General features: G+C 55.8%; 1 protein-coding gene across 4 annotated transcripts in view; it reads right to left on the bottom strand.

The window, feature by feature from the left end:
- The window catches only part of H6PD (hexose-6-phosphate dehydrogenase/glucose 1-dehydrogenase), a 26,415-nt gene extending 9,909 nt beyond the window's left edge, over positions 1-16,506 (bottom strand). The window contains exons 1-4 of one of the 4 annotated variants that reach the window (XM_081817460.1): positions 13,836-15,413; positions 12,138-13,452; positions 7,368-8,004; positions 6,200-6,317 (exon numbers count right to left, since the gene is read on the bottom strand). In XM_081817460.1, the coding sequence (XP_081673586.1) occupies positions 6,200-6,317; positions 7,368-8,004; positions 12,138-12,163 (781 nt within the window). In that variant the 5' untranslated portion in view covers positions 12,164-13,452; positions 13,836-15,413. Of the gene's footprint in view, positions 1-6,199; positions 6,318-7,367; positions 8,005-12,137; positions 15,414-15,444; positions 15,477-16,177 lie in introns of those variants that run through there. The other 3 variants (XM_031029562.2, XM_081817459.1, XM_081817461.1) reach the window with 3 other exon arrangements.
- Positions 16,507-17,029: the final 523 nt, after the last annotated feature.

Raw genomic sequence — 17,029 nt, 5'->3', positions numbered from 1 at the left:
TCCTTCTCCTAATGTCCTCCCATGCTGTTCCTTATGTTCCACAAATAAGTGAAACCATATGATAACTGACTTTCTCTGCTTGACTTATTTCACTTAGCATAATCTCCTCCAGTCCCATCCATGTTGATGTAAAAGTTGGGTGTTCATCCTTTCTGATGGCTGAGTAATATTCCATTGTATATATGGACCACATCTTCTTTATCCATTCATCTGTTGAAGGGCATCTCGGCTCTTTCCACAGTTTGGCTATTGTGGACATTGCTGCTATGAACATTGGGGTGCATATGGCCCTTCTTTTCACTACATCTGTGTCTTTGGGGTAAATACCCAGAAGTGCAATTGCTGGGTCATAGGGTAGCTCTATTTTTAAATTTTTGAAGCACCTCCACACTGTTTTCCAAAGTGGCTGTACCAACTTGCATTCCCACCAACAGTGTAAGAGGGTTCCCCTTTCTCCACAACCTCTCCAAATCAAAACCACATTGAGATACCACCTTACACCACTTAGAATGAGAACAGATGAATTTTTGAGGGAGAGAACACAGCAGAGTCCTTAAAAGCCCTGTTATCTGTTTGCTATTCATTAGTTTAGCAAACCCCTCAGTAGCCCTCTTCCTATTTTTATCCTCTCTCAATCCATGGGGAGACTGCATTTCACAGGTTTGCTACCCGCTGTGTAAAAGAGAGCTTCCTTTATTCCTTAATTGCAAGCTTCAGGGGGCGCCCGTGTTTAGCACAGCCTTCCATCCCTTCCCGGTTCCTTCTGCCTTTTCACCTCTCTGGGAGAAGCCATGTGGCCAGCCACAGGCAGGAAGTCGAGTCGGGGCCAGCTCTCCTGACCATGCCAACCACTCCATTTTTCCCTAGTGACCATCAATTATTGTGGACCGATTTTTCCTGAAAATGATCTATTTTGACTCCTGGTATCCTTTCCTAGATTGAAAGTTGAGGGTGAAAAACTCAATGATGTATAAACAAGGGCAGAAAAAAGCTCAACCAGGTTGGACAACTGGAAGCACGACCCCCATAAACCTGGCTTCCCAATGGCTCAAGTCCAGCGCTGCCCAAGATCACAAGATCACAGGATCACCAGCATGGAGACCCACCGGTTTGCCCCTCGGCTGTGCTGCCCCTCAAACCTGCATCGGGTAGCATCCCATGGAAGGCAAGAGAAGATGTGTCCCGCGTCCTTGAAGAAGGCTCCCACGGGGTGCCTGGCTGGCTCAGCCAGTAGAACGTGCAACTCTTGATCTCGGGGTTATGAGTTTGAGCCCCACGTTGGGTATAGAGATTACTTAAAAATAAAATATTAAAAAAAAAAGAGGACTCCCACAAACCCCCCAAACAGGCAAGGACAGGAGGGACAGTAGCACCCGATTCCGGCAAAGCTATAGGAAAACTAGGTATGGACACACTGTTGCAGATGTTCTAGAAAACAGTCTAATAAGATGTAACAGGAGCTATAAAGTCATCTCCACCTTGTGGCCTAGTAACCCCACTTCATAACCATTTTCAAAGGAAAAATATTTTTTTAAATGCTCATAAATGTTCTAGAATGATAGTGGTTGAACACCTTTGTGAATGTGTTAACAACTACTGAATAGTACACTTTAAAATGGTAAATTTTATGGTACGTGAATTATAACCTAATTTTTTAAAAGCTTGCAACGTACTATTTAAAATAGCAAAAAGTGAAAACAGCCAAAATGCCTAATAGGGCAATTCATTTTCCGTGATACAAACAAAACTGAACAGAAATGCAGAACTTAATACACTGTACAGACTGTCGAAACATGGAAGTTTAAATACATATTCACGTACATCTATGACAGAGAGACGATATTGGGTGAAGAACGGACGCAAAGGAGTGTTTCGGACCAACTAGGGGTCTATACATCCGCCAGCACGAGTCACAGAGAAGTCACGGGGACGGCGGCGAACACCGCCACTTCCCCTCCTTGCTGACTTGGAAGAACAGCATTTCCATTTGTAAAGTATTTCCATGTATGTGATTTCATTTAATCCTTAAAACAACCCCGAGAGAGAGAGAGAGAGAGAGAGAAAGAGGTAATGGGGGTCAGCACCATTATCCAGAGATGTGCTGAGGATGCACCCCTCACAACTGGGACCAGAAACCCCCTCCCCATTGCCTCCATGCCGTGGGAGATCCGGGTTTTCCCAGGAAAACATGGAGTTAAGAACAACAAAACTGAAAGCTCGCTGTGATCCCTCCCAATACCTTTGGGGATAACTAAAAATAAAAAGCAGGGAGGGCCGAGGAGAGAGCAGGTCTGCTGGCTGGCCGGAGGCTGGGCAGCTTGCCCTGAGCTCACCTTGCAGACAGCCCTGCAGGAGGGGACACACCAGGCAGGACAGCGGGACAGGTGGCGTGCACCTGGGAGGACCCAGGCTGCCTTGGTCCCTGTGTGAGAGGCACGACCCGGCCATTCCGACCCTCAGGGGTCAGCATGCACCATGCTCCTTCCCCAGTGTGGGAACAGGGACCCTCCCAGGCAGGGACAGCTACACCATCCTCGGGAAGTCTCCCTCTTTCTTCCTGCCAAAAGAAAAAAAAAAAAAGCCTTCCCCCCAGAGAGGAAAGTAGGGCAGCAAAGAGATGCAGAGATGCTCCAAGCACATCCTGGCAGGAAGCCAACCACCAAGGGTCTATACAGACCCCGCGGCCACAGGCGCAGTGGTCAGAGGCTGGGGTTTGGAGGGGCCACAGACCTTGGATCACATTCCCGCGCCCCCAGAAGAGAGGGCAGCCCAGCCGGATGGCTGCCCCTCAGGCCACTCGTGACACAGCCCTCCTTCCTGCGGGGCTTCCCAGCGGCCACAATGAGGGCCAGCAGGGGTCATCTCTACCCCGCGGCTGAGTGGCCCAGCCAAGGTCACTCCTCGTACAGCCCAGGGTGCTGCAGCTTCAGGAGACCCCGGCCCCCCAGGGTTTCTGTGGCTCTGAGAGCGGTGCCCCAGATGAGACTGAGGGGAACGGCGGAGGGGGGGCGCCCTGGGACCAGGGAAGGATGCTCTCCCCTCCCTGCTGTCTCTATCCTGCTGTGCGCGCCGGGACACTGCAGCAGACTCGCCCGGGCTCACGCAGCCACGGAGGGGGGACAGCCAGCCTCACCCACTCGGAAGTTTGGGGGGTGACCTTGCGGCTCAGAAGTCCCCTTCCCGGGGCCTGCAGCAGCTCGGGGCCAGGAGCGCTCCGTTCCCCAGGCCTGGCATGCCACCAGGAGCCGGGCCATTCCGGAGCCTCCCCACACAGGAGTCTGCAAGGGCTGCGCAGGCCCTGGCCGCGGTGGGGGATCCGGTGAGGGGATCGGCCCTTCTGAAGCTTCCCGTCAGACTGCTGGGCTCTAAATCCCGCCTCAGAAACATCCAGGCCACGTCCAGTCTCACTGCCGCAGCTGGCCCGCTAAGCACACGGAACCACCGCAAGGCGCCGTGACCCCCCGCGGGAGGGCAGGCCTTCCTCCCGCCCACTTCCCATCCCCAGTCCCAGGAGAAGGCACAGCCCAGGCCTGATGTGCCGGTCACAGGGCTCCTTGGCCATGCGGGGTAGGGCTGCAGGGCTCACATCTCCTGTCCTCTCTCTCCAGCCTGAACTAAAGTCTATAAGGGGCCCCCTGAGGGACGGGCTCCAAAGCATCACCCCGAGGGGACAGTGAGGATCAGTGTTTGGGCCTCCAGAGCTGCACCAGGCCACTTTCTCGGCATGCAGAGAATGCTCGTCCTTCTGGGTCCCCAAGGCCCAGGCGACAGGGAGAACTCACTGTTGCCAGAGGCCCCAGTTGCTATGGGGATGAGCACAGTAGCAGGAAGTCAGCCCCTGTTACCCTGGTCTGGGCCCGAGCATGCAACTGGCAGGCAAACAGGCCGGCCAAGGAGATCCAACCCCCAGGACAGCTGCAGTCCCACCGGCCATCTCCGACAAGGACAGGCAGCTGACCCAGCCGGCTGGCCACACCCTTACTGGTCCCAAGCCCCTCAGGGGCCAGTGGGTCCCCTGCTGCCTGCCTGCTCTGGGTTGAACTGAAAAAAGCCTTGTGCTCTGGGTCACGGCAGCAGTGAGACCTTCCCCTCAGAACCCACACCCTGCAGGCAGCTGGGCCTCTGCTTTGGTCCCACCCAGCAGCCCTGAAGGCAGAGCCACTGTGCCCTCCCTCCTTGACCTCAGCTGTCTCCTGCTATCCAAACCTGAGCTCCTCCCTGCCTCAGGCCAGGCCTTGGCAAATAGACCTGCCCAGGCCACTGCCTGCCTTTCTGTCATGACTTCTCCTTTCCTTTCTTCAAAATCCAAAAGTACCTTTGCTGGGATAAGCAGGCCTGCAATTTGCCTGGCCCCTGGCTCCGTAGGGATCCCGGCAAACAACAACAAAAACAACAACAAAACAAAAAACCTGCAAATGATGTCAGAAACCAAAAGGGAAATGGGGTGGGAGGGTTGGAAGGAATAAAGGGCAAGAGTACAACTGGTAACTCCAGACATCACAGCTCTTCCCCAGCCCAGGGTGGGCACAGGAACTACTTGCCAGGAACGGGGGCGGCAGGGGAGGTCCCGGTGTCCCAGCCCTGCCGGTGGCTGAGCCAAGTCCAGGCAGAGACTGGTGCTGGCCTACAGAAGGGTGACAGCCGCACCTTCCCATCCCGACCCACGCTCTCAGCGCCAGATCTGAAGTTCACCTCTCTGCAGATGAAGCAAGAGCAAGGCCCGGCGCTCACCCCCACAAGGACACAGGCACGAGGAGGAAACCCTCCCCTGAGCCCCTGCCGAGGACAGGAGGGAAATATGGAAGCGTCGGGGCAGGTTCCCGAGACCCACGAAGGCTCAGTGCAGCGGGGAGAGGGCCTCTGTTCTGGTATGGGCTCCCGATTGGAGAAAGCGAGCTCCTCTCAAGGACAGCAATGCCCTCAGGTCTGGCTCACGGAGCCCGGCCCTAGGCCCCCACCCCCCACTGCCTGCCTGTCTCATTCATTTGGGAGTCTGTACCAAGATACCCTCTCCCAGTGAACCTCACACCCTCACACAGAGCCTCCAGCACTGGATACACACTTGAAGAGGAAGCGAGAGAAGCTGGAGAGAGTAACCAAAGGAAGGAGAAAGAGGAAAAGGCAAATAGAAGGAGACAGACCTCCCGGACCCCCATCTGGGTCTGAAGGCCCAGGGGCACACTGAGGGGTGGGGACAGTGGCCTCGGGCACTCCAGCTCAGACTGCAGAGAGCAGCGAGCGGGACGGACTGGGGGCAGAGCCAGACCACACCCCGAGGACCTGGCCCCACCACCTCCTGCCCCGGGGCCTTGGGCACATCACCAAACCACATCCGTAGGTGGGAGCTGACAATAGGACCCACCTCATTTGGCCACTGGGGGGACTGACGTAAGAAGAATTAGCTTTTACTGTCTTGGGTAAGAACGGATGCCTTGACCATAACAACACGCTCCCAACAGGTGGGGAGCCCCAGGGAGCCTCAGGGGCTGCTGCTGGCATCGACAAGCCAACTCACCGATGAGCAAGTGATGGGTCTCTGAGGCCACCCGGCAGGGACAGGTCCCACACCCCCGGGTCACCACCGCTCATTCATTCGGTGTTTGTTCGGACGTCTGACGTGGTGCCGGGAGCCAGAGAGGAGGGGCCCGGCACCCAGGGTCTGGTGAGAGAGGCGCCCTGGGCCTGGAGGAGACCCAGGAAAGCCTGGAGGGCGGAGAAGGGAGGCACGTGGCGCTCTGAGGGCCCGAGGGGAGTGGACCTTGTCGAGTAGGCCCCTGAGCAAAGCTCCCCGAGAGAGCGGCAGCCAAGCTAGGAACCGACAAACAGGACGGATGGAGGTGAGGCGCAGGCGAGAAGCCTCGAGGCGGACGGTGGACAGGGTCTGAGGAGCCCTCATGCGGCTCGGAGGGTCTGCACCACGTCCACGTAAAACTCAGGTTAACTGCCAGGTCTGTGTTCCCTGCAGGCAGGGAGCACTACACGGGGCTTTGCCTGCAGACACGCCAGGGGTTAGCACGGCCCAGACCTGGGCACACACGGCAGGCCCTGGAGGGAGACCACACGCCAGCACAGACCTCCCTCTGAGAAGCACCAGCCAAGGCGCAGACGCTGGGCAGAGGTCCTCCAGCCCTGCCTGACCCAACACCTCACCAGGCACAGGGCAGGTGGAGGCCTCGGAGCGGGGGGACCACTCACGCACCCTCTGCATCCACGGTCTCCTTCATGATGATCTCCACCCTCTCCACGTGGTGCCGGTTCCAGAGGCCGTCCAAGGCCTTGCGGTTCTGGTCTCGGAAAGGCAGGATCTGAGCAACGGCCTGCCAGGGAAGGAGACCGATTATGCTGCCGGTTCTCAGGGTGAAGAAGGAATCCTGACCCTAAGGAAAGGCCCCAACTTCTCTAACCCTGCTCGGAGAAGATGCTTTCAGGCACCATCGTCCCTGGGCCTTAGGACTTCACAGCTCCATACAGACTCCAAAAACTGTTAAGTGACCTCCACAAGGGTTTCCAGCTTTTTATTTTGCAAGGAAAAAAAAATATTTAAGATTACTTACCTTCTATTACCATCAACTTTTCATGAAAGATATTTTAACACCAAAAATGGAGCAAGAAAAACTTCAGACTGGATACATTCAGGAAGTGTTCTCTTCTCATTTTCCCAGAAACAAGTGAACACCTCACCATGTCAGATGCAGGTCTGAGGCACACTCTGGGAACCTTGCAGCTCCAAACAGGGCTGGCTAGAAGGCGATGCCTCTGTCCTGGAAGACTATGAGGTGCCCACCCACAGGGTCCTGGGCTCACCAGCCTGGTCCACACCAGAGAAGACCGCGCAGTGTGCCCTCTGCTGCGGTTTCTAGGAAAAGATGTTCCCGAGGCACTCGGAGGGCATGCTCAGAGTGAAGTGGCCAGCCTGCCCGCATCACCCAGGAGCTCAGCGCCAGGCTCCACAGAACCTGGCTGGGAAGAATGGACTTAGGGTCCCTGCTCACCGTAGGATCTTGTTACCAGCCTTCTGGCTCAAAACAAAACTCAGGAAGACAGAGATACTGACAAAGGGCAGATGGGTGTGGAGTAAGTTAGTTCCCACACCACGACCCACTGGAAGCCAGGCCGAACCTGTGCAGAGGACTCAGGGCAATGAGAAACAAAGCTCTGGCCACGTGCACAAGGGCCACGCATCCTGCCCTTGCTGCTCGGCTTTTCCTTCAGCCTCTCACCACTTGCCCACCTTTAGGACAACCATGGGAGCTCCGATTTCACAATGGCTCGGGGCCTCATCCCACAAGCACCAGTGTGGCTCTGTCCACGGGGTCCGCCCACGCCCAGCTCACTCCATCCCTGGCAAGCTCCCCGCTGAAGCTCACCTGCTTGCCCAGGTAATGGTCCACCCGGTACATCTCCTCCTCTCGGAAAAAGCTCCCAAGTTCCGTGGCCAGCTGCTGGGCTGAGAGGCGGTCGTGGCCAAAGGGCTTCTCCAGGACAACCCGCAGCCAGGCACCCGGGCCCGGGCGGCAGCTGCTGTTGATGCTGCGAGCAATATCCGCATAGGCGAAGGGTGGCACCGAGAAGTAGAAAACCCTGCCAGCCTCCCGGAGGCCTTCGTGTTCGAGCTGTGCTTCAATGTCCTTGCTCAGGGCCATGTAGTCTTCACTCGTCCTCAGACGGTGGTACTGACTCAGCTGCTGGAACTGGCCCCTGAGTTGGGCACAGCGCCCGGGCGCCATGTCCTCGGGGCAGGAGAGGGACTCCAGGACCTTGGTGATGAACTCCTGGCCCTGCTTGGTGGACGTGAGGGCAGCCCCATGGAAGCTGAAACTGTAGCCCTTCCCCACCTCATCCAGGTACAGCTGGAACAGTCCCTGCCATAAGTATTTTTTGGCCAGGTCCCCAGTCGCTCCCAGCAGGATAACGGAGACATGTCCCTGGAGCTCCTGGGCCTGCAGGCAAGCCACGAAGGCCATGCACATTGCCACTGTGAGCATCTTCCACCAGCCAGGGTGCCTGGGCAGAGGTAAGACAGACAAGGAACAAGGAAGGATCAGACATGGTTCAGGTGGCTGGGATGTGGAGGTAAACACATCTCTAGGCTATCAAACATTTCCTGCCTGGCAAAAAAAACCACCACGTGTTTTCTCTCAGAAAAATGTTATAATCCCATAGCTTGCCCCTCCCTCTGCAGCAGCTTGGCTTCTGTGCCAGGAAGCTGGTGGGTAGGGAGCCTACCCTGTAAACAGGGACTATGGCCGGGAAGGTGGTAGGCCACTTGCTGGAGACGGGCCACTGTGCTGCAGGAAGCACCAGGGAGGCCCACAGGGCGGCCACGGGATTGGAGCTGTCCACTCTCTGACCCCAGCCAGTCTCATCCATGAGCGCAGGGTGCCAGGACCATCGGGGCAGCTCGGGAATAGGTAGCAGGCCCTCCGGTGATGGCTGGAACTACGAGAAGATATGCTCTGCCCCTCTCACTCCTCCCTTTGCTTTTCCCATGTCCACCGGGCTCCAAGCACAAAACAATGACTAGTAACTGCTACAGTGTAGTGATTAAAAACATACACGCTGGGGGCGCCTGGGTGGCTCAGTCAGTTAAGAGTCCGTCCGACTCTTGGTCTCAGCTCAGGTCTTGGTCTCAGGGACATGAGCTCAGGCCCCACACTGGGCTCCATGCTGGGTGTGAGGCCTACTTTAAATTAACTAATTAAAATAAAATAATAAAATAAAAACATAGTCTCTGGAACCGACTGAGGTTGAATCCCAGCTCAACTCCTTACTGTTGGACCTTGGACAGTTACTTAGCCTCTCCATACCTCAGTTTCCTCATCTGAAGTGGGGGTAACAGCGAGCTACGCCATATGGTTAGTGTAAGAACAAATGAGTTAGTATTTATAAATGCTCAGGACACCGCCTACCACCCAGGAAGCACTACAGAGGCATTGTGGTCTGCCAATGACAACAGCAACACCGAACTAAGTCCTTATGTGCAGAAGATCTAGTGCGTCCAGAGAAAAGCCCTGAAAAAACACCAGTGGAATGGATACTATGATCGTTTCCCTTCTGCAGGGAGCAAAGCTGAGGCTCGGGTGGTGAAGGGGCCCGGGAGAGGAAGCGGGGAGCGGGAAAGGCACCAGGCTCTCTGGCCCCCACGCTGCCACCCCGCAAGCGCATGCCGCAGCCTCCCCGAGGGGAGCCTCACATCTTGGCTGTTTTCCAGCCTCATTTAAAGCAGCTGACACATATGAAAGGGCAGAGGCCTCGGACCTGCCACAAATGCACCAGAGGCCTTGCTTTCACTTGCCTTCTGTTCTGACCAAGGCTGTGGGGCTTAATGTGCCCCATTCTTACTCTGCGGCTCTCCTGTTCCCATTTCCCAGCAAGGCCCGTGCTTTGAGGGAAAGGGAGAAGTGGTGATGGGGAAAGTAATCATGGTCAGCAACTCGGCTCTCGGAAATAGTGGGACAATGGAGCCCAGCCTGGGGCGCTGGAGCAGGGAAGGAGGACTCAAGATTACTGACAGCAGGCGTTTCCAGATGAAGGAGTAACGCGACCCTCAACGATAAGGCTCTAATCTGTTGTTCGGGTAGGGAAACTGAGGTTTAGAGAGATACCTGGCCAGCCTACCTTCCTGCATCCCTATACTGTCCTCCATCTTGAGGGACCGGAGCTGCCCTCTGACCGACAGCAGCACCCCGCACCCCACTTCTCCCTCTGCTTCTTCCTCATCTCTCTCAGTCAGCAGCCAAACCAAGGTGAGGGTCCAACAGCAGTATCTGCATACCAGACATTTCCACTACTGGGGCTTTAACCGGAGGATCCAGGGACCAGCTGCGTGGCCTCCCAGGCTTCCCCGTCCACTCCCTTCACCTGCACACTCACTCCCAAATCAGATGGGCCGCAGGACCACTCTACTTTCTTCTCCTGCTTCCCAATCCCCGTCCTTGGCCCTTCATGCATTTCTTCCTGAACTGGCAATCGCCCCTGTCTGGAGGGAAGAAAAAGCTGCAAGGTCAGTGCGGGAAAGAGGCAGCGAGAAATCTGAAGCCCAGAGAACAGCCTGGAGAAGGAGGAGCCTCCAGCTGGCAAGCTGCATCTCAGAGCTCCTGATCCGGTACGGGCAGCCAGGGCCCTGGACGTGCCGGGCACAAGAGGAGGAGCTCAGGAACCTCAGAGCCCGGACAGGCAGGCGAGGGAGCCCCAAGGGCCAGGACCTTGACCCCCACCCCGGAATACTGCAGAACTGGCATGTCCCAAAGCCGGAGCCCCCAGTCACTGTGCTCAGCAGCTTCCTCAGTCAAGTGGGGGAACGTGGCACTTGGGGCAGAGGACCAGGCTCAAGACCTCCTGCCAGCTGTGGGATCTACTTAAGTCACCTACTCAGTTTGGGCCCACATTTCCTAACTATGAAGCAGGGCCAATACCACGGAACTAAACGGGGGTTGGAAGGATGAGCTGTGGGTGACACGGGTCACAACTCCCCACGCAGATGTTAACCACCTTCGCTAAACGGAAGGCCCCTCGTGGCTCCGAAGGGCACAAGGCCACTGCTGTCAGGAGAACCTGCGCACGCCCCTGCTCTCGGGGGCTGCAGGAGGCAGCGCAGAGGAGTAAACTGGCATTCACGTCCCACTCCCGGCCCAGGGCCGATGCCCTGCCCTGAGGGGGGGCAGACAGCGATGGGTACAGCTGTCCTCCCCGCTGCCCCGACAGGGACACAAACAGGCTCAGAGAAGCCGCCCACCCAAGTCAAGAACGGGGCCCCAAGGGCACCTGGCTGGCTCAGTCGGTTAAGGGGCTGCCTTCGGCTCAGGTCATGATCCCGGGGTCCTGGGATCGAGCCCCGCATCGGGCTCCTGCTCGGCGGGGAGCCTGCTTCTCCCTCTCCCACTCCCCCTGCTTGTGTTCCTGCTCTCGCTGTCTCTGTCAAATAAATAAAAATCTTCAAAAAAAAGAAAAAAGAACCGGGCCCCAGCCCGCGAGCGGGGGTGAGGCAACAGGGAAAACAGATGGCTCGCACGCATCCCCCGGGGGCCTTCTGCAGCACGGCCTCCCACCTCCGCACAGGCTCCCGGAGGACCGGCCCAAGGACGCCTCCTAAAGTTACACGCTGAAGTGAGCCCCGAGCACGGAGGTGGCCTTCCAACAGCTGGCACTGCCGTGAACGGCTTCTGTTTTTTTTTTTTTTTTTTAAGATTTTATTTATTTATTTGAGAGAGAGAGAATGAGAGACAGAGAGCACAAGACGGAAGAAGGCAGAGGGGGAAGCAGACCCCCCGCTGAGCAGGGAGCCCAATGCGGGACTCGATCCCGGGACTCCAGGATCATGACCTGAGCTGAAGGCAGTCACTTAACCAACTGAGCCACCCAGGCGCCCACGGCTTCTGTTTTTAATGAGTAAGTAAATAAGAAAACCACTGGTGAAAAGTTTGAGGAGCTCTAGCCTAGGCCTTGGTTCCTCATCTGCGACAGAAGAGGCTTCGCCGGAGGACGGCCCCTTCGCTGCCCCCAGATCGTGTGCTCCCCATGGGAGGGGGACAAGCCCTCTATTATCAGGGAGATGCCAGCGCTCCGCCTTTGCAAGGGGCAGTTAGGGGCTCAGCACCTTAGACCCGGGCAGGCAGCAGGGCCAGGGAAAGAGGACTCAACAGGAAATGAGGGGCTGATAACTACGTGTCACTCAGAAGCTCAGACAAAACTCTCTGAAGCCCTAATTTAAGCGTGTGGAGGGTGCAATTTCATTTACAACAATTCTTTTTTTTTTTTTTAAAGATTTTATTTATTTATTCATGAGAGACAGAGAGAGAGAGGTAGAGGGAGAAGCAGGCTCCCAAGGAGCAGGGAGCCCGATGTGGGACTCGATCCCAGGACCCTGGGATCATGACCTGAGCCGAAGGCAGACGCTTAACCATCTGAGCCACCCAGGCGCCCCTACAACAATTCTTATTGAAGGTACTTGCCAGGAACACACTACACCCCGGAAGCGCAGGTGCCGTGGGGGTCGCCTCCGGGGAGGAGAAAAGACCTTCTTCGGACAGGCTCATCTTAGCGGCAGGCCTGACGGGGCACATGGCCACAGCCCTGGGCATCTTTCAGGCCCCCAACCCAGCCGGAGGGGTGCCCATCAGGCATCCTGGGGGACTCACCTTTTAAAGTACAGCTCTGCCAACATTCCCAAAGCTGGGAGCGCTGACCTGGCCAGCCGGAGGGTTTGGATCAGAATCAGGGTTCCAGTCTTTGTTTCCGGGGAGCACCCCTGCAGCCGGGCCTGACCCGTCCTAGCACGGACACAGCGTGTGCTGGGGCTCCGGGGGCAGGGCGGTGTCTGGTAAACCACAGGCAGAAACAGCTCTGGTCCTCTCTTCCCAGCACACAAGGGGCGGGAGAAAGGAGCGGGGAGCTAAAGGTCAGTGGCTGCTGCAGCCCTGTTCCCTTTCCCCACACCACACTGACACCTCTGACCTCTACCTTCTGTTTGCCAAGCAGGAAGGAGGGAAGTTTTCTTCAAATCACAGCCTGGGAGTTTGGAACTGTCGAAAGAATGTGTGGGAGTAAACGAGAGTTCAAACTGAAGATCATTTCTAACCAAAGCGGGAGGGGATGTGCCCAGTCCCGTCTATAATCACTCACTCAAGCGTTTTTCCTGCACTCCTCTCCTTGTTCGGGCCCATCGGCACCAAACACGGCCATGCAAGCCAAGCCCTTCAGCTGCTGTAAGACCTGTATCCCTCCCCTACTTGTTCCCCTTGGGGCTAGACTGGCGACAAGAGTTGCAAGATCAGGCTCTGGGGCCCTTTTCCCTCCCTGATCTCAGAGAATCCTTAGACCCGTCACCTCTTTAGGTGCCTCGGGTCCCTGTGACCCCGGGGGGTGCTGCAGCCGCCTTGTACCACACACAAGATTCAACTGCTGCATTTGCAGGAATTTTTCAAGCCAGCTATTAAACTCAGCCATTATTAAAAACCAAATCGCACAAGTTTATAACCAAATAAACTGTATTAAAAACAAAAGCAATAAATACTTATTATTGCTCATCATTTCCTAATTATTTGACTACATTTTACTCTCCACCTGTGCTCTTGACATTATTGACATCTATTGTATCTGTAAGACGAAGATACTCTGTACTGGGGTGTTTGCCGTGGCCAGCGCAGGAATTTTGCACCACAGATACTGGCAAATGCTGTAAATCAGGCTTCCTCCCCGTCACCAATCCCCACCCTACGGAGTCGTTACACATTTACCAGCATACACCACCAGGTCTTCATCTCCATTCTGGGCTTTCTCCCCCTCAACTCCAGGCTCAGCCAATCAACTGCTACTCTGACACTGTTAGCTGGATGCCCACAAGACTCACTATGTTCAAAATGGAACGGACTTCTCCGCCAACCTGCTCCAGATGCAGATTTCCCCAGCCTGAGTAAATGGCAACTCTACCCTTCCAGGTGCTGAGGGCAGAAACTTGGGTGGGGGGGGGGAGTGTCATCCAATCTGTTAGCAAATCCTGTAATTTCTATCATCAAAAAAAACAACTAGTCACCACCTTCCACAACTGCACTCTGCTTCTAACCACCATCGCCTCTGTCTGGATTACTGTAGGAACCACCCAATTGGCCTCCCGTTTCTGCCCTTCCCTGAACAAGACGCTCAGTGGCCTCTTTATGGCCTCCTACCCATTACCTCCTTGATCTCTTCTGCCAGTTGCCCCTCTCTGGGCTCCAGCCTCCCATCCTCCTACCTCAGGGCCTTTGTACTTGCTGTTTGCTCTGCCTGGCCTACTTTTCCCTGCCGATGTCCACACGGTTCACTCCCTCCCTGACCTGAATTCTTTGGTGAAATGTCACCTTCTCCGTGAGGCTTCCTCAGCCGACTCCGCAAAACCGCAAACCTCCCACCTCCATCTCACTCCCTGCTTTCTCTCCGCAGTACGTATCGGTCTCTAATATACTGTCTGTGGAAAGTGTATTTGTTGGGTTTATTCTCTGCTGCCCCTCCCCTCAAGAATGTGAGTGCCAACCAGGGCAGGGGGTTTTGTGCTTCTCTTCAGTATCCAAAACAGGGCCCAGCACACAGAAGGTGCACTCTGCATCGGAATGGTGGCATGAAGGAAGACATGCCTCCTGCTGACCTCGAGTGCCGTGACATAGTACACAGCTTCCTGTCACACTATTAATAATAAAAGAGACATTTACAAGTATTTCACTATACACCAGATACGAGAGCTTCACATTTATCCCTGGAGTTAAATTCTTGCCAAAACCTATGAGACAGGCACCACTATGCCCATTTTTAGAATGAGTACAGAGGAAACCAAGGTGGCACAGAGGGGAAAATGACCGAAGGGCGGGCAGCTCAGAGGCGATCAGATGTGAATACGGGCAGTCTGGCTTCAGCACTGAGCTCCCACCTACCAGGAAAACGCGGACCACAGCCCCAGGCGGTGAAATTTAAAACACTGTATTGGTGTGGACACCGATTCTGTTCCTCTAAGAGACTGGAACAACGGTGGTGTATATAGTCTACTTCTCTCATGTGTTGCAACCACAGAGTAGGAAAACAAGTCGATAAGAAGAGCAAAATGAGGCAATCCATATAAAGTACGTGGCAGGATACCTGGCATACAGCAAAGCGCCCAAGAAATGTTAGCTTCTATCATTATTAAACCAACAGCAGCATGGGTAAAGGCACTTTTCTTGCTAGCTTCTTGGAACTGCTACAAGATTAATTAAGCAGCCCACAACAGAAAAAACGCCAAGGAACAGCTCATCAACAGCTTCATGACCTTCCAATCATACTGATGAAAAACCAAAGAAATATCATGCTAAAAAGGTTCAAAGTCCCCACTCCAGCTCTTGAGGGATTTATAATCTGGCCTAAAGAATAGGGGCATAAACCCCTTCACTCTGTAGCCATAGGCCTTTCACCTAACTACCCAGGGCCTCTTCTCCAGTTGTGAAATGGGGATCCATCCGCCTCATTTCAACACTGGGCCAAAAAAACCCAGATCATGGCCGTGAAAATACTTTAGCGGGCAATAGTGTTAAGAGCTCTCCCACACAGAGAGCCACCTGGCTCCCAACTCAAGGAAGCAAAAAGCAAAACCAGACTTCCTGCTCTGCCCCTGGGTTAGGGTCTGGTAGAATCCACGGGGAAATCTGGCATCAGTGACATCTTACCTTGTTCAAATTCCATGAATAAAGTGAGAAGTGGCTAGGCCACTGATGACCAAAGGTGCCTCTTGGCTTCCCTTTTAGATGACCTAAAACCATCTGACTGTAAGAGTAACTTAGTGAACTCCATATTTGGATAAAAATAACCTGAATGTTTGCCTAGAGTGGTTATTTGTGGGGCAGTCATGTACCTCAAAGAAAAGTTTCACAAAGTACTCTGAAAAATGAGCTCTGTTCATGCCAAACAGGGAGTATTTTTACCTCAGGTGGTCCTAAAACTTACCAAAAGATTAGCCTCATAAGCTCAAAAAGTCTAAGCACCATCCATCACTGCAGAGAATGTAGAAAATAATTTAAAATATGCCCACTCTACACCAGTCTCCCCTAATTTGTTCCCTTTCATGAGCCACAGGCCCCGTTGGGAGGACAGGGGGTTGGGTGGGCAAAGAATTTAGGTCTATGTTCTTTCCAGAAGTTCTCATTTCCGACTACACTCAAGTTTAAGTGAGCTGATTTTCAGGGATGCAGAAAGATCCACTTCTGGAAAACTATTCGCTGGATGGGTGTCTTGCAAACGCTGACTGGAACCTGAGGGCTAATGCCAAAGATTAAGCTGATCCCAGGGGAAAAAAAGCACCGGGAGTTCCTCCTCTCACTGAACCAACTTCCAGAAAGCCTAGGAAAAGGAACGCCGCTGGCCCTTCTAAACTAGCCTCGAGGGGCCTGGCTGCCCCCTGCAGCCAAGGGATCTGCAGGGGAGGAAGTGAACGATATTTTGAGGGCGCGGGGCTGGGAGGGAACTCGGGCGGGCTCTGGCCCCCGCCGGAGTCCGAGCACAGACGCGAGATGATTCCCAGCAAAAGGCCCGAGGAGCTCACGCCGCGCGCGCCCAGCCTCCCGGTTCGCGGGGCCCAGCGATCTCGGGCTCGGCCCCGCGCGGGCGCGCAGCCGCCGGCCGGCTACCAACAACGCCCGCGGCCGAAGGAGCCGGAGACCAAGCGGGGGAGGCAGCTTACTTCATCTCGCCCGTCAGAGCCGGCCGCTTCTCCGGGAAATGTCGGCAGCGGCGCGGGGCGCGCGGCGCGACGGGCCGGGCTCGGGCCAGGCTGGGGCCCTGCGCATCCTCTTCCGCAGGCGCGGCCCGCCCCGACAGGTGCGCGTCACGCGGCCCCGCGTCGGACGCGCGCTCGGGTTTCGCCGAGAGGAGCCGGGGGCGACGGGGGCGGAGGGCGCGGGGCCAAGTCCGCCCGGCCGCCCCTTCCCTGCCCGACCCGAGCCTCGTCAGGCCCGGCAGCGCGGGGGAGCCCCAGACCACCGCGGCCTCGGCGCGTGCGCGCGCAGTCGGCTCCCGGGCGAGGGGCGCGGGGCGGAGGCGCACGCGAAACCACGCCCCCTAGCTCGGGGTCCTCCGAAGGGTGGGGGGAGGCGGGGCCTCCCGAATGGCTTCTTGGTTAGCGTGGATAGGGCGGGACTTCAGAGCCAAGTGGGCGGGCAAGCGGCTCTCCGCGGTCCGGTCGGCCGCGCTGGGTGCTGCGGTGCTTCCGAGGGGCTCCCTCGTCGTGGAGGAAGCCGGGCGGCCGGGTGGCTGGGTCCTCCCCAGCATCTGGCCTGAGCTGTGGGACCTGGAACAGGTTACCTGACCTCCTCAGGCCTTGCTTTTCTCCGTCTGTACAACGAGCCGCTGGGTTCATCCCACTTCCAACGCCCCGAAGTGGGGACTTAAGGGTCGCAGAGCGCGCTGTGGCCGTCTCTGCTTACACCCCTGTGACCTTGAAGACCCAACCCTGTACAATAGGGACCAGGAGACGGTGTGCCTCAGCGGTGACCCGGCCTGCGACAAGTACTCAGTAAATGGGAGCTTGCACCCG

The sequence above is a fragment of the Leptonychotes weddellii genome, chromosome 4 (genome assembly GCF_054177405.1).
Source record: "Leptonychotes weddellii isolate Sample4059 chromosome 4, ASM5417740v2, whole genome shotgun sequence".
NCBI lineage: Eukaryota > Metazoa > Chordata > Mammalia > Carnivora > Phocidae > Leptonychotes > Leptonychotes weddellii.
Note: the sequence above shows the minus strand (reverse complement) of the source record. Positions and strands in the feature narration are given on the sequence as shown.